General features: G+C 35.3%; 1 protein-coding gene across 5 annotated transcripts in view; it reads left to right on the forward strand.

Annotated features, from left to right (window-relative positions):
- UBN2 (ubinuclein 2) overlaps nucleotides 1-27,288 on the forward strand; it is a 162,660-nt gene that overhangs the window by 113,744 nt on the left and 21,628 nt on the right. For 2 of the 5 annotated variants that reach the window (XM_056799758.1, XM_056799757.1), the window contains exons 8-15: nucleotides 1,829-1,958; nucleotides 4,249-4,367; nucleotides 4,846-4,959; nucleotides 5,516-5,659; nucleotides 6,589-6,639; nucleotides 9,769-9,811; nucleotides 20,121-21,746; nucleotides 26,987-27,218. In XM_056799758.1, coding sequence (XP_056655736.1) covers nucleotides 1,829-1,958; nucleotides 4,249-4,367; nucleotides 4,846-4,959; nucleotides 5,516-5,659; nucleotides 6,589-6,639; nucleotides 9,769-9,811; nucleotides 20,121-21,746; nucleotides 26,987-27,218 — 2,459 coding nt within the window. The other 3 variants (XR_008912323.1, XM_056799760.1, XM_056799759.1) reach the window with 3 other exon arrangements.

A 27,288-nucleotide genomic window follows, 5' to 3' on the forward strand; every position in this document is an offset into this window, starting at 1 on the left:
AATCAGGAGTGACAGTTAAAATCAGTCAACTCCCAAGATCCTCCTCTCCTTCCGGAATCTTTCTCCCCAAGACTTGTATCTAAATTCTCCTCCTTTCCTCTTAAAGATAATCTATTATTTTTTTCTCTATCCCTTAGCACTTATTCTTACATATTATCCCTCCATAACTTCAAAATTTTTATTTGTTTTTTTTTACACTGATAATTCCCAGGCCAAGAGTACTTTTTAAATATTTTATTTAATTGTTTGCATAGAATTATTCCTTTTTTGCTTACTTTCAAAAAATGAACTTGAGTTTCCTTATAAAATTACAGTTGAAGCAATTTATTTCAAAATAAAAACAACAAAAACAGTTAAAATAAGCATATAAGAAATCAGTGTTAACAGACATTTGAGGTAAGTTACTGTATTTGAACACTGAATTTATTTAGCTAGCCAGGTTCCTTGGAAGATAAGGTAAATAAGGAAACCTCTTTAATTGTATAGTCCTTAGTACATAATAAAGGGAAATGTTACAGATTCATCTGGGAGAAGATGGGTATTTTTCCTGGTACTGAGTGAAGAAAAGAACTGCCATAAATATGGGAAAATATTACTCTGTTTTCTTCAACTATGTTGGGTACATAATTTTCCCTTAGATTTTAGATTGTAATTTTCCTGAGTTTTGAGGAACAATGATTTTTAAGTGTGAGGTGGCAGGAAAACCTTTTTCAGACCTTTAGTTAAAGCCACTGTGTGTTAGATGCAGAAATTAACTCAGAACTTCCTCATTCAATCAAACAGCAAGTATTTTTGAGTGCTTACTATGTGACTATGTGCCAACCACCAAGATAGGTGCTGAGCAGATAAATCAATAGAATGAAACCATCTCTACCTACCCCTAAGGAGCTAATTGCATTCAAGTGGAGTAGACAGTTATCTATAAAATATATACAGCATGACTATAAAGAAAATAAACATATACAGAGTAGCTTTGGAAGACAATAGCATTTGAGGGATTCAGGAAGAATTTCATAATGCTTGACAGAAGATGGAGACTCTCAGGAGGAATGCATTCCAAGCATGGAGGATAGCCAGTGCAAAGGCTAGGGAAAGAGAGATATAAGAGTATTAAATGTGTAAGGAACAGAAAGAAGGCTAGTTTGGCAGGATTGTACAGTGTGGCAAGAGCAAGCTCTGTCCAGTACAGCATTAATAATAGATTGAGGCTAGATTCAGAGAACTTTAAAAGCCAAGCATATAAATTTGTAGTTTATCCTAGGAGGAATTGTCAGATATGAGTTTAAGGAAAATTACTTGGGCAGCCATATTAGGAGTAGACCGGAGCGATAAGAGACATGAAACAAGGAGACTCATAGTCTAGGTGAGAGGTGATGAGAGCCTGAACTAAGGTACAATCAGTCCTGCTATATCTGTGTTTTTAAAACTCCAATTTATTCCAATAAGATTGATGTAATAGGGAACATTTTAAGCCCAACTCAAATTTTGAGTTTCCTCAATTTCTTTATCAAGAAATATCAACAATACAGAAAATGGCACCACTTTCTAATCGTTCACAAGCTCCAACCATCCAACACTCACTTCCACAAACAAAACCAGATTTTGGACTGTCTAAAATGCCATATTTATTGTATATCTTCTGATGTGGTAGGAACATGTATATTGTGCTCTATTCCTACTATAACATGATGCCTCCAGCATCTAAGAATAATGGGGAGATAAAGAAATATAGACTTAATATAATCAGCACCCCACCCCCTAGATGTTTCTTGCTGCTACCTAATCTATTCCATAGGCCTTAATTTTTTTTTTTATTCCTCTTGTTTAGCATTGAGTTACAGTTACAGGAACAAAGCCCAGTCATCCGAAGTGGAGTCTATTCTCACCTTGAGGCTTTTGTGCCATGTAATAAAGACACACTGGTAAAACGTCTAAAGAAGCTGCACCTCAATGTTCAGGTAAGATAAGTCTTTTATCTTGGATGTATAAAGTTTGATGTGGTTACGAAGCTTATTTTAATGAATGATTTGTAGAAGTTTCTTATTACTTTCAAACTGAATGTGTCCTAAACATACTTCCCTATTTGAGAAGTTTGAATAGTTGAAAAGTCTTAGAAATAGAAAAAATACTGGACTAGAGGTCTAATTCCAGGTCTTTTACCAGCTAACAGCATGCCTTAATAGGACACTGGTTATAAACTCAAAAAAATCCAAGTTCAAATCCTGCTACAGATATTTACTAGCCATATGAACCTGGGCAAGTCACTTAAATCCCTATGGGCTTCTGTTTCTTTATATATAAACGGTGTTGACCTTTAAGATCCTTTCTGAACTAAATTTATTATCCCTAGATCTTGTGACAGACTTGAGTAAATCATCTGACCTCTCTTTCGCCAATCAAAAAAATTTTTAATTTGATTCCCCCCCCCCCAATTACATGTAAAAACAGTTTCTAACATTTTAAAAAGAATTTTGAGTCTCAAATTCTCTCTCTTCCTCCTGTTAGAATCAAAATTGTCTGGACACTGTATATTAATTTATAATTATTTATTAGATAGTAAAAGTTGGAGTTGAAGATAAAGATACCTAATCACATGTCCATACCTGCTCGTTTCTCTCTGTTTGATAACCAAGAAAGGTTATGACAGGGAAAGTCAAAAGAGCCACGTGCTCCTTCCTAGCCAAAACCATGCATATAAACCGACCGAGCACCAAGAAAAGACCCTGTTGCTTCCTTTTAGTTCCCTCTCTCATTATGCTAGTGATGTCACTCCTTCTGGGTCTCCCTGGTTGGACAGACTTGACCTCAGTCGAGGTCAGAGGTCAGCCTTCTGGATGCCAAGAGCCATTAAGGGGGAGAATGGGGGGGGGGGGGGTCAAGAGATAAGCATCTTCCTGGTTACCAAGGAACCATGAGGCTCTGGGTTCCTCTCATCATACACATGCATGTCCAATCAAAAGAGTGGGGCTGAGATCTGAAGCCAACATAGATTTTTTAAATTTTCCTTTTAAAAAATGGAAAGAGGGGTACAATTTATATTTAATTCACATACACACCCAGATAGTATGCAATCTTTACATGTACAGTCATACAAAACATTTTCCCATGTTAATCCTTTTGTGGAAGGAAACTTGAACAACAAAAAAGTTAAGAAAGTGAAAAAAAGTTTGCTTTGGTCTGGATTCAGACTCCATCAGTTTTTTTCTCTGGAAGCAGCTGGCATTTTATCATTAGTACTTTAGGATAGTTTTGGATTGCTGTAATACTGAGAATAGCTGTTATTAACAGTTGTCACTGTGTGTGATGTTTTCCTGGTTCTGCTTTAATTCATGTCTTTCCAGGTTTTTCTGAACTCTTCTCAACATTTCTTATAGTACAATAGTATTCCATTATGATAATATGCTGTTCATATACAATCATATATTTATTCAGCCATTCCCCAAATGATGGTATTCTCTCATCTTCCAAATCTTGCCATTCTGAAAAAAGCTACTTTAAATATTTTTGTACATATAGGTCCTTTTCCTTTTTGGTTTTTTATCCTTTTCAGATATAAACCTAGTAATGATTTTGCTTGGTCAAAGGGTATTATGTGCTGTTTTATAGCCATTTGGGCATAGATCCAAATTGCTCTCCAGAATGGTTGAATCAGTTCACAACTCCTCCACCAGTTCCTTAGGCTAATTTTTAAACTAGGTATAAATCAGATTTTTTTTTGGAAGGAATTATGAATGTCAATGACATAAGACAGTATATTAAAGACCTATGATGTCTTCCAAAGACATATGAAATTGAATTGTTGTGTAGTTGTTAAAGCTTTGATTACCTAAAGTTGACTTGCACATTTAGGAAGAGTTTATGGTGAATTAACTTTAAAGATAAAATGAAACTTCCATTTTTAAATTGAAGCAGGTTAGGCAGTACATTTTACTTTAAGATATGACTATATGTTGCCATCACATGTTTGCTATTGAAGTATATTAGTGTTAATTTAACTGACAAATAGTAGATGTCCAAGAAAGATGAAATGTAGATGCAAAAACAACTCAACATTATTTTATGCAGCTTAGATTAAAGGAACTTTTATCCATATGTTTGGACATATTACTTTTAGAATATTCCTATTCTGGAGGACTAATTATCATTTAGAATGGACATCTCCCAAATCTGAAATCACAACTTTTGCAGATTCTTTTCTAGTATTTATTTATAAATTTGCTTGAAAAAACTTTGTTGTTTTTCTCCTAGGATGATCGTTTAAGAGAACCATTGCAAAAACTGAAATTGGCTGTCAGCAATGTCATGCCTGAGCAACTATTCAAGTATCAGGAGGACTGCCAGGCTCGAAGTCAAGCTAAGTGTGTTAGGTATGAACTTCAGGCTTAAGAGACTCTTGCATTTAATCTGCCCCATAGCCAGAACTCTTGGTTGGTGGGGATTGACTTTCAAGAAGGCAACACCATACTTTGGTAAAAATCCAAATGTCCTAGTGCAGTAGTCCCAATTCAAGCTGAGTTATTACTCTGTACCTCTCCCATCAAGGTCAAAAGTGGCTCTTTTAAATGGATATGTTGTAATTAATATATGAAATGCCCCCCAAAGCTTACATTGGCCTGGCACTTGGCACTTCATCCACATTGATCAGCTTGAGTGCTCTGGGCCCCATATAAATATATATATATTTTTAACTGAGAAGTAAAATACTGTTTGCTGTTATTTGACTAATAATCTGGGGGAAATGTTAAACATTAAATTCAGTGTTTTGTATTATAATGTTAATCCCTTGCACATTTTGTCATGGATAATGGCTTTGCCATTCCATGAAATTAAATATTTCATTTTCAGGTCACAAATAGATGAGGAACGAGATAGAAATGGATCCGAGGATGATGATGATGATAAACCAGGAAAACGGGTCATAGGACCAAGAAAAAAATTCCACTGGGATGATACTATTAGGTATATTTTAATTATATCTTGCTATTCATCTAATTTGTGTAATGCAATCATGTGGCTTATGATAAAAAGAATCCAGTTATATGGATTATGTACTGTCTGATGAGGAAGGAATAGTATGGAGAAAAGATTTGTTTTCAAGAGGGATGCTTTGCTTTAGCTCTGTTCTCATTTCTGTAACTTGGACTACACAGTTTGTTATGTGATTCTTTCCCATAAACTTTTCACTTCCCTAGGGGAAATCAAAAAGAAATACACTTTTTGTCATTTTTATAGATTAGGTCCACAAATTAGGTAGTATCTTTTTGAGATAAATCAGCTATCTGTCTTTTCCATCTTTTTTTTTTGCCAGTATTCCTTAATTGGAATATCACTATTTTTTACCTATATCAGTTCCTTGATTAAAAAAGCATTAGTGTAAGGATTTTGATGTAAAACAGATGTTTTAGAAATAGAGTAATGCATCACCAGATAGCTTATAAGTCTCTTACCCTAATTTCATTTCTTGAACTCTTTAATTGTCTACAGTTTTTATAGTCAGATTTTTTTTCCTGTTTAGGGCTTTGTTATGTAACCTTGTCAAGATTAAGTTGGGATGCTATGAGCTAGAGACAAATAAAAGCCAATCTGCTGAGGATTATCTTAAGACCTTTATGGAGACAGAAGTGAAACCATTGTGGCCTAAGGGCTGGATGCAGGCTAGGTAAGAAATTTAGCATCCTAAGCTGTGTATCATTTTGTTCCTTATGTTACTTTAAAATTTAAAAAACAAACAAACAAACAAAAACAAACCAAAAAACCCAACATTTTGCTAAGAGCCTACTATGTGCTGGGCACTATACACAGCCGGATAGAAACACTCAGGTCTTCTATCTTTTAAGTTTATATCCTTAAAGAGATAAGATAGATATAGACATGAGAATTTGAAAATTTTAAAAATTGATTTTTTTTTTACCATACACAATTTTTGTATGATTTTGTTAGTAGAGGAGAAGGTGAAGATCAGGGGAAAGTTCAAAAGAACCATATAAACTTTGGGGGACTATATTATTTTATTAGTGAGACTAGAAATTCAATAATAGTAAGAGTAGGAGAGTTATTCATTAGTGTCTACACTGATCTTAAAAACAGTCAGTTTTTAGAACACATAGGAAAAGAGAACATTATATTCTACATTAAAATTTTTCATTAAAAAAAGATTTTTCAAAGGGACTTTCTCAAAGATTTAGGGAAACCACTTCTAAATATTTGAAGCTTTCAGAATACTAGTATGGATGACCAGTCTCAGCAAATTGAGAGATCATCTCACCTTGCATCTTCAAAGTTCTTTGCACTGTACCTCTATTTAAAAGAGAAAAATGAGATCCCACAGTTAGATACATTGAAGTCTTAATGTCATTGAAATAATCAGAAGCAAATTTTCCCCTTCCAGCCACTTGGGTAAGAACTTAGAGATCTATTCAATTTAGATATTATCCATAACTCAGATTTTTCCGGAGTTGATTTTTTATTATTGATAATTTAATAATTGAGTTGACTTTGCAAATAATGTTTTAAGTGGTAGATAGTGGCAAGTAATAACTGACTGAAAATCAAGTAATAACGCTGTCTATCTGCCTTTTTTATTCCTAGAATGCTCTTTAAGGAAAGCCGAAGTGTTCACAATCATCTCACTTCTGCTCCGTGAGTAAATACAGAGGCTTTTTATCTCCTTTGCTTTACTTTGACAGTTATCATGCTATATTAATCTCTTAAAGTTTCCAGAAAGTGAATAGCTTTTCAACCCACTTTGACTTATAGTAAGGAATTTTAGTAGATAAAAGGAATCAATTGAAAATTCAATGAGATGATGAACTGAATTTATTAAATATCTAAGCTGCCCTCACCATACAAAAATTGTGTTCCAGAAGCTCATTTGTAAGCAGGTTGCTAATACTTAAAATTTGATTTCTCCAAGAAATAATGTACTAAGTAGTAACTAGGCTTCCAGGCTAGCTCCCCTAAGTCTTTTTAATCCATAATATAGCTAAAGGCAATTTTGATAGTCAGTATACTATATGGGAAAGCACATTTGACTAGGAATCAAAGAATTTATTCTAGTCTGAGCTCTTCTGTCACTGTATACCTTTAAAGCAGTTACATAATATCTTAACTTTTTTGAATCTTAATTATCATCTATAAAGGGTGCTATTAATCATTTGATACATGACTGTGCCATAGGATCAAATAAGAATATGAAAACACTTTGTAAACTATTAAATGCTACAAAAATTTTAAGTAATTTTTAAGACCCTTACCTTCCATCCTCAAATCAATAATAATAATGGGTCCAAGGTAGAAGAATGTTGAAAACTAGGCAATGGGGTTTGTGTGACTTGCCCAGGACCATAAAACTAGGAAGTCTCTGCGATCACATTTAAACCCAAGATTTCCCATCTCTACTTCTGGCTCTCAAATCACTGACCCAGCTATCTGCCCCCAGTAGTATGTTTTTAATAGTGTTATTAATAGCCTGAGTTTTGGTTCCTGTAAAGAAGAGACCATGTACTGTAAGAGGATAAAAGGAGAAAGTTTCATTTCCTTTTTTTAACATAGCGCTCTTCCTATGCAAAATCTTTGAAACAGGCAAATTTTGTCTTTATATCCTCCCACTTTTCTGTACCTCTAGCTTTATTCTTAATATCCATGTCTCCAATTTCCTGGTTCTTTTATGTTGCCCTAACCTCTAAACTGTGGCAGCTCTTGCCTAAGGCTATCCCATGCTGCAGAGTCCTATAAACTTAGCTACCTTCCATTACCTCCTCAGTCAAAAGCCCATTTTCTCTGGGTAATTGATTATTACTGGATAGCAGAACAAAAAAAATATATTTTAATTCATACTATTGTTAGCATTTTAATATTCAAAAATATATTCACCTTTTTGAAAGAATATTGGTTAACTCACATTAGTTTGTATTTGGTAAGATAACCAATATAATAACTTGGCAGTGTAACCAAGTGAAAAAATTTAAGCTGGTTACAAGAAAAGAATTTTGGGCAGGAAAAACTATCATGTAGTTAAGCCTGCCCATCCTAGCTGTTTGTCCCTAAGTCAGCTCTCTAAACTTCCTGCTTTTGCTTTTCTTTCCTCTACTTCTAAACACATAGATTTTCTAAGAACTCCGAATTTTCTTCACAGGGCTTTTACTCATAATGATAGAAAAATAACAGGGGGTTATGGGGGAATTAAAAGTCTACAAGAAAATGGAACGAATAGTTTGGCCTAATTATACAAACATTTTTGTAAATATTAAATTGGAGACTTCCAATAAAGTGAAACTTTTTTCTGTTTTCCTTTTATCTTTTTCCCCTTAAAGGCAGTATTAATTATTTTTTTATTAATACTGCATTTTCAACCTTTCATAATTGCCAATCACTTAAAAAGTAAGGAGCAAACTACTAGTCCAGTTTTCCCTAAAATATCTACTGTGTATATATTTCTTGCTTTTTTTTTTTTAAACCCTTACCTTCTGTCTTCGAATCACTATTGACTCCAAGGCAGAAGAGTGGTAAGGGCTAGACAATGGGGGTTAAGTGACTTGCCCAGGGTCACACAACTGGGAGGCCAGATTTGAACCTAGGACCTCCCATATCTAGGCCTGGATCTCAATCCACTGAGCCACCCAGCTGCCCCCTGTGTGTATATATTTCTAAGGATTCGAAGAAATATATTACTCACTTCTTGAAGCTTGACAATAGATTCATTGGTTCAGAAAGAAATTGTATTCTATCTTTGTTATATTTCAGCATTCTCTGCATCTATTCACATGACATATTCTAGGCTTGTCCCACTATTTCTGAAAGAAGTTTAAAGATGGGAGACAGAGGGCCCTAATTATGATTTTGAATAATGTTTAAAATTTTCAAACGTACTTTTCTTTTAATATTCTTTTGCTTTATTCTTTTTATATTCAAAAACAAACAGACATGGTTTTCTTCTTTACTACTGTTTTTATACTGTAAAAGCCTCTTTAATTCAGATTCTGCCAAGGTTTTGGCTAGTAAAATAGTTTCTCTTAATACTGTTAAGTAATAAATTCATAATGTAAACAAGATTACAGAAAAATATTTTCTTAAAAAGTGCTTTAATTGGAAATGCTCAGTTTTGAAATTTTGAGCTGTATTTGTTTAATAGATTCATCATCGTCATCATCTTTATCACCATCATAATAATAGTGGAAGGGAGGAAGACCACCTTAGAGAGAATCTAACTTTAAATTTTTTGTTTTTTGTTTTTTACTAATGAGAAGGCAAACCCAGAAAGGTTAAAGACTTTCCTAAATTTACACAGCTTGCTAGTGACATTGGACTATAATGTAGATTTGAAGGCCTAGTCCAATCTTCTTATCTCTGTATTATATTATAACTGCATAACTTTAAAGAATATTCTTTCATTCATTCTTTTTACTAATTCATGTTGACCTCTACTCAAATTAGAGAAGATTTACTGAAAATTCATTCATTAAACAAATGCGTATTACAAATAGACTATATATACTGTAGTATTTGATGTTATAGAAAACTTAGAGATGGGTAATATCTCTTTGTTCTTGAGGAACTCAGCTTTTATTATGTGTGTGTGTATACATATAGGTATATATGTGTATATATGTATTTAGCATATATACACATGCACACATGTGTGTGTGTGAGAGAGAGAGAAAGAGAGAGAGAAATAGAAAGAGGCCTTGTGTGAAAAGGCTCAGGTAGTATAAATATCATACTTTTCAAGTGGTTTTTAGTCTCACATTTAACTTTTCTTTCTTGAATTAGGGCAAAGAAAAAGGTTATTCTACCACCTAAACCCAAAGTGAAGGTAAGTATTAAAAACAATTCTCTTAAGTATAAATTATACATTTAGAAAAGTCATCTTCAGTACCTCAAAAGGAAATTTTAGCATTCAGCATAGACATTGTAGATAGTTAAGATACTGTGAAACCTTTATAATAAAAATGAATAGTGCTGTCAATTTGTTCAACAATATAAGCTAATGGTAGTAGCGTAGATATGTTCTAGTGTATAGCCAACAGTATCAATCAAGTGTTCATATTGTAGCAATATTAAATTAAGTAAATATTCAGATAGAAAGGTTAGGCAGAGTGGTTATAGAACTTTTAATAAAATATGTATCCATTTTATATTGTTAATGTGGGTCTAGATAAAACAAATGTAATACATATAACCTGAGCAAAAGGCAATATTACTTCTTCCTTTCTGGAATAAATTGGTAATTGCCCTAGAAAAAATATAATATTAGAAGGTGAAGAGTAAAATATAATTTGTAGATTCACTGCATTTCAACAGTGCTTTACTTATGCATGACATACTATGCTGATTATTAAAGGTACAGAGACAAAAATGATGGTCTCCGGTCTTAAGCTTGTTATACAAGGGTAGAGGGAGACAATACAGTATTTTACAAATAAATTCAGAATAATTTTAGGATGAGACACTAATGCTGGGGAGACCTAGGATAGGGGGAAAGGAAAAGCCTTATGTAGTAGGATATTAACACCTACAAAATGCCTTTATTTTTTTTTTAAACATTATTTTATTTGGTCATTTCCAAACATTACTCATTGGAAACAAAGATCATTTTCTTTTCCTCCTCTCCTACCCCCACCTCTCCCATAGCTGTTGTGCGATTTCGCTGGGTATCACATGTGGAAATGCCTTTAAAAGAACTAGAGGTTGCTATTTCTTTAACCAACTTGGAAATTATCCTACACAGCTTGGATTAAAATATTCTTCATTTTCCTTGTAAAGGGATTTCTGTTACTAGCTTTTATTTAGGAAGTGTTCAGGTTCTCTGTTATTTTTTTATCCTATATTCCTCCTCACCCACCCCCTTTTTTTTCTTTTTTTTTTTTGCTCAAATATAGTAGTCTGGAAAAAATAAAAAAATTATAGCAGTGAGAGTTCAAGTAAGATTGGTGATATTTATTTGTAGTGCATCTGTTTTTCATGATTCTTTGACTTAATACATCCATATTCATACAGTAGTGTAGAAGGTGAAAATAACCCAGGATTGACTTTGGACAAGTTATAAATAGCATCAGAAAGAAGAGGGCAAGGTAGAGGATAGTTGATATGCCTTTAATTAATGACTTGGTATGTGTCAGTCACTGTATGACAACATTGAGGATGCAAAGAAAGGCAAAAACAGTCTGTCTCTAGTCGAAATAGTTAATCAGGGTTGTGAAGGGGAGATTAGACCTATTAGACCAATAGGTAGAGGGGAGGAAGGACTGGAGAGCCTGGAGATTCTGATGAGGATGAACAAATTAAGAAGGAATGAAGCATGGGAAGAAATGGAAAAATAGGTTATAAAATCAGAACAGTTTGAGAATTTAAGGTTATAAATGTGTGAGATGTCTGACCTCTGATTGGTTAAAATGAAGTAAAGAAATGGGTCATAGGTGCTGAGGAGATTGATGAACTGGGAGTCTAGGATTTTTAAGAAAACTTCCATGTGTATTGTAAAGATTAAAATTTAGGGGAGACTGGGAGACTGAGGCATCTGGCACGTGTCCAGGCCATAGAGAGGCCTAGACACAACCTCACCTACATTATGAAAAAAAGCCACGCCTGCCCCAAAACGGAAGTCCAAGATCCAAGAGAGCCTTTGAATCAGCTTAAATACCTTCTCAATCTCGGCCCAGATGAGATTACAAGGCATTCTGGGGAAGTGGAGCAAAGGCTCGTGGGGATTGTGGTCCTGTATACGAGTCTATTTTTTACAGTATGTTGAAATGTTCTAATTTGAGGACATAGATTGACTATTTCTTTTGAGAAAATGAGAACCTTAATGGATGGTAAATAATTGTAACAGTCCTGGGTTTGGGGATATAGGTCCTTACCTTTGAGCAAAATATAACTTCACAAAGTTGCCTTTCATCCTTGACCTTACATGTAAGGCCGACTCTTTATAACTTGATCTATAATTTTTCTCTCCTTCTCTACCCTATCCTTCCTAGAATACTAGACATCAGTCCTATCCCCCATTCATTTTTATTTTATTTTGTTTTGAATTCTCTCCCTCCTTTTTCTTCCCTAACCTATAAAGCTAGAAAAATAAAATCCATTTCAGATATGTTTAGTTTTGCAAAACAAATTCCTGAAGCATTAACCATATCTAAAATAGAAAGTAAAAAAGGAAAATATGCTTCAATATACACTCTTTGAGTCTGTCAGCTTTCTGTTTGAAGTTAGATAGCCGGCTTTATCTTGAGTGCTTTAGAATTGTGGTTGATCATTGTACTGAACAGAGTTTTTAAGTCTTTCAGTCTTGATTTCATTGTAGATAATGTTCTTCTGGTTCTATTCACTTCACTTTGTATCAGATTATATGACATTCTAGGTTTTTCTGAAAATGTCCTGCACACCATTTCTTACAGCACAATATCATAGAGCAGGTAGGGAGGGCAGCAGATTGAGAACTGCACCTGGAGTCAGGAAGACATGAATTCAAATTCAGCTTCTGCCATTAACTGTGTAACCCTTGGCAGAAGTCACTTAACCCTCTTTCCCTCAGTTTCCTGCTCTGTAAAATGGCAAACCACTCCATTATTTTTGCCAGGAAAACCCCAATTTGGAGTCATGAAGATTCAGAGATAACTGAAATGACTAAACAACAACAAAAATTCCATTACATTCATATACCATAATTTTTTCAGCCATTATTCAATTGATGAGTATCCATACAACTTCCATTTCTTTGACACCACAAAAAAATAAGCTGCTATAAAAATTTTTTGTATGACTAGACCTATTTCCTTCTTCTTTGATCTCTGTGATAGAGACTTAGTAGCAGAATTGCTAATTTAAAGGGTATAAAGCTTAATAGATTTTTGAGGATATCAGTTTTTAGGATATAGCTACCTTTCCTGCCAAACAAAAGTGAAGGATAGACTGGAAGAATGGCTTCCCTAAAATTGCCAGTTCTATTTTAAGAATATGTCCTTGGAATTGAAGACATTAAAATTGGCAATGAGGAGACCAAGTTATCACTCTTTGCGGATGACATGATGGTCTACTTAAAGAATCCTAGAGATTCAACCAAAAAGCTAATCGAAATAATCAACAACTTTAGTAAAGTTGCAGGATACAAAATAAACCCACATAAGTCATCAGCATTTCTATATATTTCCAACACAGTTCAGCAGCAAGAACTAGAAAGAGAAATCCCATTCAAAACTACCTTAGACAAAATAAAATACTTAGGAATTTATCTCCCGAGACAAACACAGGAATTTTATGAACACAACTACAAAACACTTTTCACACAACTAAAACTAGACTTGAACAATTGGAAAAACATTAACTGCTCATGGGTAGGACGAGCTAATATAATAAAAATGACCATCCTACCCAAACTCATCTATCTATTTAGTACCATACCCATGGAACTTTCAAAAAAATTTTTTACTGATCTAGAAAAAACCATAACAAACTTCATTTGGAAGAACAAAGGATCAAGGATATCCAAGGAAATAATGAAAAAAAAATACAAATGATGGGGTCCTTGCAGTCCCAGATCTCAGATTATATTATAAAGCAGCGGTCATCAAAACAATTTGGCACTGGCTAAGAGACAGAAAGGAGGATCAGTGGAATAGACTCGGGGTAAGTGACCTCAGCAAGACAGTATATGACAAACCCAAAGATCCCAGCTTTTGAGACAAAAATCCACTATTTCATAAAAACTGCTGGGAAAATTGGCGGATAGCGTGTGAAAGATTAGGTTTAGATCAACACCTCACACCCTACACCAAGATAAATTCAAAATGGGTGAATGACTTGAACATAAAGAAGGAAACTATAAGAAAATTAGGTGAACACAGAATAGTATACATGTCAGACCTTTGGGAAGGGAAAGACTTTAAAACCAAGCAAGACACAAGCAAGAAAGAGTTACAAAATGCAAAATAAATAATCTGGAATACATCAAATTAAAAAGGTTTTGTACAAACAAAACCAATGTAACTAAAATCAGAAGGGAAGCAACAAATTGGGAAACAATCTTCATAAAAACCTCTGACAAAGGTTTAATTACCCAAATTTACAAAGAGCTGCATCAATTGTACAAAAAATCAAGTCATTCTCCAATTGATAAATGGGCAAGGGACATGAACAGGCTGTTCTCAGCCAAAGAAATCAAAACTATTAATAAGCACATGAAAAAGTGTTCTACATCTCTTATAATCAAAGAGATACAAATCAAAACAACTCTGAGGTATCACCTCACACCTAGCAAATTGGCTAACATAACAGCTATGGAAAGTAATGAATGCTGGAGGGGATTTGGCAAAGTGGGGACATTAATTCATTGCTGGTGGAGTTGTGAATTGATCCAACCATTCTGGAGAGCAATTTGGAACTATGCCCAAAGGGCGATAAAAGACTGTCTGCCCTTTGATCCAGCCATAGCACTGCTGGGTTTGTACCCCAAAGAGACAATAAGGAAAAAGACTTGTACAAGAATATTCATAGCTGTGCTCTTTGTGGTGGCCAAAAATTGGAAAATGAGGGGATGCCCTTCAATTGGGAAATGGCTGAACAAACTGTGGTATATGTTGGTGATGGAAAACTATTGTGCTAAAAGGAATAATAAAGTAGAGGAATTCCATGGAGTCTGGAACAACCTCCAGGAAGTGATGTAGAGCGAAAGAAGCAGAACCAGGAAAACATTATACACAGAGACTAATACACTGTGGTACAATCGAAGGTAATGGACTTCTCCATTAGTGGCAATGCAATGTCCCTGAACAATCTGCAGGGATCTAAAAAACACTATCCACAAGCAGAGGATAAACTATGGGAGTAAAAACACCGAGGAAAAGCAACTGCTTGACTACAGGGGGGAAGGGGATACAACTGAGGAGAGACTCTAAATGAACACTCTAATGCAAATACCAACAACATGGAAATGGGTTCAAAACAAAAACACATGTGATACCCAGTGGAATCATGCGTCAGCTATGGGAGAGGTGGGGGGGGGGGGGGGGAAGAAAGTGATCTTTGTTTCCAATGAATAATGTTTGAAAATGACCAAATAAAATAATGTTTAAAGTGGAAAAAAAAATATGTCCTTGGACCTGAGGTAATTCTTTCCTAGACCTACCTCAGGCATGAGTTTAACCCTTTGACCTTTCTAGCAGCATTTTCATTTGTGTCAATTCTATTACAAAGGTTTATTCTATTACAAAGGTTTCTAGTTCCTTTCAATGCTTTTGTTATATGTTTCATACAGGAAAAAATTATTCTGGTTAATTTCTGCAGTGGTTGTATTTAGTAGTAATCATAATCTGGAAATTGCAGCAACACAATTATTTTACTTTTCCTTATAAAAGAATTGAGAACCTCTTCCTTAGTTTAATTATATTCAGTGTTCAAAGCAAGCATCAATAGTTGTTATCTTCCTACATTCCCATAGTTGGAAAAGTACATGATTTTAAAATCTGTTGATCGTTATGAATATGGTAATATATTTTGTATGGTAGCACATGTATAACTAATATCGAATTGCTTATATAGTATTTGGGAATATGCAGGGAAGGAGAGAATTTGAAGCACAAAATATTTTTAAATGAATGTTAAAAATTCTTTTATATGTGGGGAAAAATAAAATATTACTGAAGGACAAAAACATTTAGAAATAAAAAATCTATTGCAGCTATAGCCAAGTGATAATAAGATATGGGGTATTGCTTCAAGATTTTCTGTGTGTTTTTTTATGTGTCAGAATTTCTCTATGCCTGTCCCTGTATTCTTTTGTGGTCTTTCACTCCCTTTCTCTGTTACCTTTTTGTTTTTGCCTTACTTACTCTTTATTGTTTCTTAACTGTCATTGTCTTTTTTCTATATTTCTGAGTCAGTTCTTTGCTCTTTTTCTTCCTTTGGCTCAGTCCCTCAATTAGACTTACTATAGAATAGAATAGAATAGAATAGAATAGAATAGAATAGAATAGAATAGAATAGAATAGAATAGAATAGAATAGAATAGAATAGAATAGAACAGATATGTGAAAGAAAAAATGATCCAGAACTTATGATAGCATCCTTAAAAAAAGTTATGCACACATCCATATTCCCACAATTAATTTAGGTCTAATTCATCAAGAATAATTATCAGAGTACTATATGATATTAAAGACTAAAGATAGCAACAAACATTTATTTTAAAATATATGGCTTACAATTAATGAAGATTTAACCCTCTGTTATTTAAATGAACTGCTTAAATGGAGAGTGATCAATAGAAATAACACTGATAATGATTATAATATTTTAAGAATTTGAACCAGTGTAACTTAATTGCTAAAAAAAAGAAAGATATCTGCCAAAGGTACTTCCAATTTAGAATATAAACTCATTTGTAAAATCTGAAAATAGATTATGAATGGTTATAAATTGTGTTTCATAAAGCAAAGAGAAACAATGAATGGCAAAAGCAATTTTGGTAAAGTGTCCAACTCTGTAAAGTCATCCTAACAGCATCCTAGGATGAAAATGGAAACCAGGTGCAGATATAAGTAAGGTAGAAATGATTTGCAAAAATCATTTCAACAAACTTTTTTTTTACATCAAGGATAAACTGCTAGATTTAGTTCCTAAGATGCTTACAGAGAGGTAGAAATGGTATTAAAAAGAAAAAAGAAGAGATCTGTGTGAAAGTGATATAGTTGTAAGAGTACTGAAGAACTGAAATACCAGTTATCTCAAGTGATAGAAAGATACCAAAATGTGAAAGAATCATAAATCTTATTAATAACTAAAAAAATAGTAACCCAGAAAACAAATTACTAGTGATCCATATGCCTACTCTCCTATCTTTATAAAATCTTTGAGGGTCCCCAATGCACAAATTGAGAACATCCTCAATAGGACATTAATGTAAAGCATATAGATTTTTGTTAGCAACATTCCAACAATGTTTACTACATTGTTGACACAATTGACTGAAAGATACAGAGATATAAGATATTATTGTGTTTATTGTTGGTTACAAAAACAAAAAAAAAACAAAAAAAAACCACAAAACCAGAAACTCAATACAATAAAAACTTTTTTGTTTTTGTTTTTTTTTTAAACAAGACATTTTTCATCTATGTGTAAAGATAATTTAGGATCCTTAGAAAATTTGTTATTTGGTTGCTTTAGCTTTTTGTGATACCATTTGGAATTTGACTGCCATTTCTTTATTTTATTTTATTTTTTTTTTTACATTTTACAAATGAGGAACTGAGACAAGATGGGTTAAATAACTTGCCCCAGGTCACACAGTTTTAGTGAGTGTCTGAGGTCACATTTTAACTCAGATGCAGTCTTCCTGACTTCAGACAGGCACTCTATCCACCATACCACCTAGCTGTCCCTCTTTAGAAGCCATTAACAACAAAATAATCCCATATCGTAACCTTCTTATGATAAGCATCAGGACAATCAGAAAACAGGGACAAATAGATTTGGCCAAGAGTATTTGCCACTGTGAAGGAAAAAGGCTAATCCGGTTCGAGGCTTCTTTGTGGATGATGAGCTCCTTATGTCAGCTATCCTCCTGGATAACATTGTGCTTATTGCATTAAGTTCCAGAACATTGCATATCCTCCTAGAAAAGATTGTAATCACTTAAAGGAGTTTGGCTTGTCTAGTTGTTCCTTTTGCTCAGATTTCAATAAATATCATATCATTTCAATAAACACCATAGATCTTGTCCGACAGTAGGTATGTGTAGGACAGATAGTACAAGTGGATAGTGGACTGAGCTGACAACTAAAGAGTCTGGATTACTTTTGGGAAATTACATAGCACTTGTATTGACTCCGAGTTTCCTTTAACAGCAAAGGCTCCTCCTTTAGATAGACATTTTATTGGTATTGCTATTTAGCAAAGAGATCTGGAATATCACTGCTTCTGAAGAACTAAAGACTAGTATTATGGAGAGGGCAATGAAAAGGTTTATAGTAGGTGTGAGGAGACTGCAATATATAAACAATGAAGAACTCCAAAGAACTGGAAGTAAAGGGTGTCTTATGGCGAGGACAACCATATTTCTCACCCCCCACCTCCACCCCCACCCCCACCCCACCCTGCACTGGTGGCATCAGGTGAAATTGAGGAAGGTCTCCAGTATGTTTGAGGAACAACCTTTTGTATTGACTTTTTGAGAGGACATGGATCAGAATTGTATAGGATACATAGCCTTGGATAGACTGTGATCTACATCATTAGAGGAAATTCTTAAATTGATGCGATCTCAGCTTCATTCAAGTAATTAATATACAATAAAGATATAGTTCTAATATTTTGCCTGAAGTTAGTCCATTTTCCCTCACTCCTTTATTATTCTTGGTTTCCCACTATAACTCACATCATTTTTATCACTGCCACATTTTGCTGCCTCAGCATCTATATCACTTTTATTATCTTCATTTTTCTCAACTTCAAGTCATGTTATATTTCCAGAATTTGATACATAGCATTGCTGAAACTTTTAACCATAAGTCCTGGACTTATCCAATGATAGAGTTTTAATACATTAAATTTCTTAATTTTTCTTTTTTAAGTATTAAATTTTGATTTCTTGTTAACCCCTTGTATTCACACATTACAATAGTTCTCAAAATTGGTCCGTGGACTCCTGGAGCTCTTTGATACCTGTTTAAGGCATCTTTGAGATCAAAGCTATTTTTATAATGCTACGGTATTTAATATCTAATACAATAAGTGTTAGTAAATATAACCCACATAAAAACTTTTCAGGGGACTCTCCATAATTTTTAAGATTATAATGGGGTCCTAAGACCAAAAAAGTTTGAGAATTGCTGACATAGTGTATTCTATCTCCACACCTTGTTAGAATCCTTCTATTCCTTTAAGGTCTAGTTTAGATGCCATTAAGCATTTCCTGAATTCTGCTAGCTGAAAGTGATCTCTCCCTCCTCAAATTTTCTTACACCACTTTGGAACTCTCTTCATCATATCATATTTATTTGTGAAACATTCGTTTTCTTTTCTAGACTATAAACTCCCTGAGGGCATCCTGTTACTTTACATTTTTCTATTCTTTATAGCTTAGCACAGTGTTTTATACATAATAATTGCTTAACATGTTTGCTATTGAATTGAGTTCTTGACATAATCATAAGATCTATGTTTACTTCTCTTATGGTGTTTTTGTATTAGATTCCCTATAAATGTCTATAGGATAAACATTCTTAACACTTAACCTCTTTTATTCTAAACTCTGTTCATGCAATCCTTGATTGTTCTTAAACTATCATAATTGTTTTCATTCTTCAAGAATATTTTTGATGATGGATTAGATATCATTAGTCAAAAAAAGTAATTGTTATTTAAGAAATATCAAGTTCCTATGCCTTCTCATTATTACTCTCTCTTCTCTTTTAATCCAGGGTGATTTTCAAAATGTAAATGGTTTTAAAAATAAATCATCTTCCTTTTTGATGGCATCTTTGTCATCTCTCTGTTAGGCAACAAAGTAAGATGTCAAGAACTAGAACTTTGTTGCTTTGAATAATGTGACATGAGCAAAAAGTGAGGTTGAAAAAAGTGTCATTTAGTATAGATTGGAATTGGAGGGGTTAGGGCAGGCTGTAGACTGTGAATCCAGAAAACCAGACTCTGGTTGGACTAAGAGGAATTACCTAAATGCATAGGTCAAATAGGTAACCTGGCTTTATTGCTCCAAGATCCAGGCTGCAAAGGGGATCTTAGGCAGAAGCAGAATTCAGATGAGGGCAAGATTCAAATGAAGTATAAACAAACAGAAAGAAGAGATAAGGAATAGTTATTTGGGAATTAATATAAGCAAATGAATCCACTCCTGATTCTAGGATTATAGCTGTAGTCTTCCCATTGCCTTTTTTTCTAGTAGTCTTCTTGATTAAGTTAAACAAAAACCATTGTGTGTTGTCATCAGAGCAAGGTGACAGGTCTATTGGTACTTGTGGTTGATCATTATAGCAGTCAGAATACTAGATCCTCTAACTTCATCACAATTCTAATAATGAAGATTTCCATTAAAACATTAATTGACAGGACTCTTTAATGTCTTAGAAATGTACAAATGGTAACTTTTTTCCCTTTGGCTTTTTTCCAAGGACTGCAGTCCCAAAAAGGACCAGAAAATATCTGCATCTTTATTGTCTTCAGTTGGTGGTTCATCAGTGAGCTCTATTACTTCTGCTGTTGCCCCAACCAGTTCTAGCAGTACACCAGCCCAGGAAACTATTTGCCTTGATGATTCACTAGATGAAGACCTTTCTTTCCATCCACCTTCACTGGATTCTGTTTCTGAGGCATTAGCTGTTATCAATAATGGGACCAAGGGCCCTCCAGTTGGCTCTGGAATAGGCATACCAACCACAAGACCTCGCCCAGGACTTCGGGAAGAAAAATTAGCAAGTATCATGAGCAAGCTTCCACTGGCTACTCCAAAAAAAATAGAGTCAGCTCAGACTGCACATTCATCAAGTCTTATTGCTGGCCATACTGGACCAGTACCAAAGAAACCCCAGGACTTAGCTCACACTGGTATCTCTTCAGGCCTTATTGCTGGTTCTTCAATTCAAAACCCTAAAGTTTCCTTAGAACCTTTGCCAGCCAGGCTTCTTCAGCAAGGACTCCAACGGTCAAGCCAAATCCAAGCATCTTCTTCACAGACCCATGCTTCTTCCTCTGCCCAAGCCCAAGCTGCTGCCTCCTCTCATGTTTTGGTGACTTCTTCAGAGGCCCAAGAATCTTCCTCAGTAACACAAGTGACAAAGGTGCACCAGCATTCAGCTGTCCAACAAAACTATGTGTCCCCATTACAAGCCACCATTAGTAAATCACAGACTAACCCAGTGGTCAAATTAAGTAGTAATCCCCAACTTTCTTGTTCATCCCCACTCATCAAGACTTCAGATAAACCACTTGTATATCGACTTCCTTTATCTAACCCCTCATCTGGAAGTGGCTCCCAAGGGTCCCATCCACTGGTCTCTCGGACAGCACCTAGCACCTCTACCTCTAGTAACTATTTAGCCAAGGCCATGGTGTCACAAGTTTCCACCCAGGGTTTCAAGTCTCCTTTTTCTATGGCTGCATCCCCTAAACCTGCTGCATCCCCTAAACCCGCTGCATCTCCTAAGCCTGTAACATCACCCAAACCCTCTGCTTCACCCAAGCCTTCTGCCTCACCTAAGCCGTCCGCCTCACCCAAGCCCTCTGCTTCACCCAAACCTCCTGCTTCCCCCAAACCCTCTATATCAACTAAACCTTCTATGTCAACTAAACTTATCATATCTAAATCAAATCCAAGTTCCAAACCTACCGTATCCCCCAGTTCTTCCAATTCAAGTGCACTAGTAGCCCAGAGTAGCCACTCTACCAGTAACAATCCAATCCATAAACAGCCCAGTGGAGTAAATATCAGCAGACAGTCTCCTACCTTGAATTTACTGCCCTCTAGTCGCACGTCAGGCCTTCAGTCTGCAAAAAATCTTCAGGCCTCTTCAAAATTAACTAACCCAGCATCCACTGGAACTGTTGGAAAGAATAGCTTGAGTGGAATTGTAATGAATGTACCTGCCAACAGAGGTGGCAATCTTAATTCGAGCGGAGCTAATAGGACTAGTCTCTCTGGGGGGACCGGAAGTGGAACACAGGGTGCTACTAAACAGTTGTCTGCTCCACATAGACCATCCACTGCCTCAGGGTCTTCAGTTGTAACAGCCAGTGTACAGGTAAGTACGTAATCTACATTTATTTGATAATGTGAAAGATTCATTTATCATCACTTTCCCTAAATCCTTTGGATAAAGTATTACAAATTCATCTATGCTGGATCTATAAAATGCATTTATAACTACAACTTTATATTAATGAGAGATTTCAATTCTATTTTTTTATGTATTGGGCTTATCCAATTGCCAGCTAAAGATCAGGGGGGGAAATTTTTAAACCTTTTAGTACCTTAAAAAAATGATACTCATATTTTTCTCACATAATTTTTTTTTGACATTCCAAAAAAGAAAATAAAAATTATAGAACTTTTATTTTTCGTAATGATTATGAAAGAAAGCTGAAGCCTCCAGTAATAAAATTCTAAAGCAATATTAACATTTTTTTAATAATCATACTTTTCACTTGAAACCCTCACACTGAGTGGGTCTAGAAAGATGTCTTAACATGCCAGACTCATTGCCATGACATGCCTTGTCTTGTTATACTTTAGAGATCTTTCAGGTTCAGGTTGTATTTTTTACTACACTACACTCCCATCCTCTCAGCCCTAGTTTTCAGAGTAAGCAAGATCATTTCACTGACATCTATTCTGTATTTGATTCATTGTGGATTAATCCACTAGATAAAATCCTACTCTGGAACTACTTAGAGATATATACTGGTGATTATAATAGCTTATAATCGTGATGTTCTATTGGCCTTCTGTGTTGCAAGTTCAGTGAGCACCTCAAATGAAAAGTAGTCAATAATTACACAGCCTTTATGGTAGCAGAAGAGTCACTCATTTCTCCTCTAGCAGCTACATCCTTTTCTCCCTTCCAGTTGACTTCCTTCTTTGAAAGAGTGATGGCAAGGGGGCAGCTGGGTAGCTCAGTGGATTGAGAGTCAGGCCTAGAGACGGGAGGTCCTAGGTTCAAATCTGGCCTCAGACACTTCCTAGCTGTGTTACCTTTGGCAAGTCGCTTGACCCCCATTGCCTAGCCTTTACCACCCTTCTGCCTTGGAGCCAATACACAGTATTGACTCCAAGAGGGAAGGGAAGGGTTTTTAAAAAAAAAAAAGAGTGATGGCATTCATGGTCTGGAACAGAGAGGAAATACCAGTACCCATAAATGATACTTGTTCTCCCAAGACTCCCTGTGGAACTGACAAATTAGGCTATCACCATTTTTTTGCCATCAAGAGCATATCTTAATACATTAGAACTATTCATAAGTCACACATAATCAAATAATGTTTTTCAAAGATACTTTGATATGAAACCTAGGTTAAATAAATGGACAAGTAGTAGTATGAAAAAAAGAAGACTTTACCAAGCAGAAAAGGCTCTTAATCTTTTAAATTCAAATTCATATTTATATGAAATCCAACCTCACTTTTTTGGATTGGCATAATCTTTAGGCAGAGCTCAGTTCTCATTCCATTTGAGATTCTAATTCTTTTCCCTAATCCCAAACAGGCCTGTTCTGACTCTTGCTTCATGAACTGGGACCAATTTATTTATCCACCATGAGATTACCTAGTACTTTCCAAATTACATTTATGCTATCACTAGGAAGCAAGTTGCCTTTTTGAACTGTAAAACTAAATCTCTTTTTTTCCAATCATCAAAGTGATTACTATCCTCTGATTTCAGCTATTTCCTACGAGGTTTCTTCCCTTAGCTCCCAAATTATTTATAAGTTGACTGACAAGACCTAAGCCTTGTGAATTATGGCACTTCTCTTTGTTCATACCACTGGGTTATGTTAACAGCTGCACATATTTTACTAGTTTCCAGCCTATGTTCAAGTTTAACCCAGAGGAAGGCCATCCATAAATACCTTTACTATGTTTTTACAATGCCAGCTTTTTAAATATATGGTGATATTTGATAGACATAGACTTCTCCCTCTCCAAGAAGTTGTCATAGAATTTTATCCAAAGACGGCAGCTAATTATATGTCAGAGAGCTGATTTGACAAGTACCGATGCCTTGATGTGAGTCCTGTGAGAGAATGACAAGCCTAGAAGTGATATGTAAATGGTAGTCTGTCAGGACTTACCCCAATCCTGCACTGTTTGTTAATATGAACCTACAGTCTGACAACTGCCTAAAAATTAATCTGTGGGTGCAGTTGTATAGTCTACGTTAAAGAGTTCAAGCCAAGGACACTAATCATTACTCTGTACTCTTGTGTTAACCAGATCAGACCTGAAGAACTGTGTCCACCCAGGTAGTATCTGCAGGAAGACAATGATGAGGAATCTTGCAAGAGCCTCATATGATGTATTATTCAAGGCAGTGGAGTTGCTTAGGCTGAAGAAGAGAAGACTTGGAGGAGATGTTATAACTCTTAATAGTATCTTGTTTTGTATTGTTATTCCAGAGAGTAGAAGTAATTTAAATGAATGGAAGTTTTAGGAAATGAGATCCTTGCTCTCAGTATAAGAAAGAATAATTTTTGTAAATCTATGTAAAAGTAGAACAAATTGTCTCGTTCAAGAAGTGTTTATTCAGGTTAGATGACTGTCTGATGGGCTCTTGTAGATAGGATTTCTGCATTAGATTATCCTCTACCACATTACTTTCAACTGTTTAGGTACTTTGAATGTGTATGGTGCAGGATGTGGTGCATGTGTTTTTAAAAGTGAAAAGAGCAAGTCTTTATCCAGTTTCTGAGGAGGTTGAACTGACCATGATTACTAAGAATGGTATGAATACTAGAGATGTGGTAGGAGTAACCAGAGATAGTCACTTTTTGTTTGAAGGCACATAATTAAGCCGATGGGAGTGGTCTGAGGACTATTTAATATGCCTGGGTCAGTAAGAAATTTTACAGACTGAGAAAATCTGAAGGCTAAAAAAAGTATTTGAAAAGTATATAGAGCAAAAACATCCATATGTTTTAGCTCAGCCTCTTCTTCTACCTTAACAGAAAACACTCGATTCCTCCTATATCATCTCCTTTATTTCTATCACTAACTTTCCTCTATACAAAGCTCAAGGCAGTAATAGAACCATTAGAGTTTGTCTTACCTTGTTAAAGATGTTATTTGCCAACTTTTTTCATAGTAGATACTATGGAGGTTATATAAAAAAGAATGATATATTTCAACTGTCCTTGAAGGCAATTAGAAGCTAAATAAGGAGGGAATACATATATGAAACAACTAAAGAAAACACTTTAGAAAATATATCATTCAATGCACATTAAATATAGTATAAAACAAACTGAATGCTTCAGCCTCGATAGTCTATGTAGAAGAATATGGGGTGACATTGAAGTCTTCATCATTGCTTGAAAGCAAGAATATAACAAGCTTGGATTTTATAGGCTAAGATGTTAGGGAGCTACTCTAAGTGAGCAATATGATTCTTGAAAAATTGTTTATAGGATAGATTGGAATGGGGAAAGCGCAAAGGCAGGAAAATCAGAGAGGTCCTTTATTGGTCCATTCAGAAACTGCTTTTTCTTCTTCCCTCTTCCTTCAACCCACATATGGATTGCTAAAATCCAGGTGTTTCCTGTAATCATGCAAGGCTTCTCTTTTGGCACATAAGTTGGTAAGCACTTGTGTTTTGCTGTCAGTCCTACAAGATAAGGAGAGCAGATCCTCTTTTGAACTGCTTCCCCAGTTAGAATGTGGAATCTTACTGCAAAGTCCATCAACTGTCCTTGCCTCCTTTTTATGTCACCAATACTGGAGAAAAGTAGAGGAGTTTTGGAGAGGGCAGGGAGGGGATCCCAAAAATTTCTTTTCCTAAAGAAATTGTTAGGCTTAAGCTGTACTTTTCCCTTGATCTTGGCACTCTTGCAGCTCAATGTCAGAATACAGAGGGAGAGGGAGGTGGGAATGGTAAGAACCCAATAGGACAATGTGGTTTCCACATTTTGCATCTGAGTAAAGGACTTGCTCTAGGAATGCAATTGAACTTAAAAATGAAGATAGTGAGAGAAGTATGATTCATCTATGTATTAGCCTCCTTCCTAACCTCAAAAGCTCTGTTGAAATTCTGATATTCTCTGTCTAAAATAAGGTAGTGAAGGAGAGCATTTTTAATTGTTCTTGCAGTTGACACTCTTAGCTTTGGGGACCCAGGGAGGCCTGATCTCCACGTTGGGAGAATATGGATATCATGTAAAAAATAGGATATAAGACTACTTTTTTTTTCTTCAATGGATGATTCTACCAAAGCCATGAGGGATTTGTCACAATAAAAGCATAACAGGCTTACTTGGAGGCTATGGGATTGAGAAAAGCAGAGAAATGTTTCTTTTGCCACTGTCACATGCAGAGGCCTTCAAGTGGAAGCTAGAGCTGAAAGGACATTTTTCCCCTGAAATACATCTCCTTCATATCACCTGAGTCTTTTAATACAACATGGTGTTTAAACTTGATTTGGATGGTATATTCCTAAGGATGGGGATCTCAGGGGATATAATAGACCCCTAAATATGTGAATCATAAGAGTAATGTAAAATAATGAGACTGATTCTGTAGTTCTCACATGAAAATATTAGAATCCCAGAGTTGGAAGGGACCTTGTGGGTCATCCACTCCAACTTCCCACCCAATGCAGGAATCACCTCTACAACATCCCTGAGTGTTGAACAGAACAGGGCTGAGGACAGAACCCTGTGGCCAGCTCACTCCAGCCAGCTCCCTCCAGGTTGACCTTGGTCCATTAATCATTACTCTTTGGGTATGATTATTTAACAAGTTACAAATCCATTACTTTACTGTCTATATTTTATAGTCATATATGGTAAGCTACTTTCTGGTTGGCTTCAGTGTGAGAGAGAAGCATGAATAATATTACTTTTATTTGAAACACACCATGCATGCATGGTTCTTGTCTCCCATAGTTCTTTAATGTTCTGCTATTGAGTTTGCATATATTTAATTATTGGTGTTAACAGTTATGATATATATTTAAATACATAAGCCCTTATAAAGGTTTTTATTATAGCTATTTAATTTTTAAAGTGAAGAGCAAAATCTCTTACCTCCAGCAAATATAAATTATGGAAATTTTAATTTGTAATTTTCCAAAGTTACAAAGAAATTGTACTAATTTTCTGCATTTGGCAACCCTAAGGAAGGTGCCAACTATTTCAGCTCTTGTTACAAAGTTATTTGTGTGTTTATTACTACTGCTAGAAAAAAGTTAGACTTGCAATTTTGGTTCTGTCAGGATATTAAATATGTCACCTAAGCATTTAAAAGCTTTTTTTGATATATGGTTTCTGCACAGTCCACAGCAGGTGCATCCTTATTGGCTAATGCCTCGCCTCTCACTCTCATGACATCACCACTGTCTGTAACAAATCAAAATGTGGCTCCTTTTGGGATGCTAGGGGGCCTGGTTCCTGTCACCATGCCCTTTCAGTTTCCTTTGGAGCTACTTAGCTTTGGAACCGACACAGCAGGAGTGACAACCACCTCGGGATCTACCTCAGCCGCTTTCCACCATAGCCTAACTCAGAGTAAGTTTGGATTATTCAGTTATTTTTCTATATGATTTGGGAGAACAGCTAAACCCCACTAATACAAATA

Source organism: Monodelphis domestica, chromosome 5 (genome assembly GCF_027887165.1).
Source record: "Monodelphis domestica isolate mMonDom1 chromosome 5, mMonDom1.pri, whole genome shotgun sequence".
In the NCBI taxonomy this organism is placed as follows: domain Eukaryota; kingdom Metazoa; phylum Chordata; class Mammalia; order Didelphimorphia; family Didelphidae; genus Monodelphis; species Monodelphis domestica.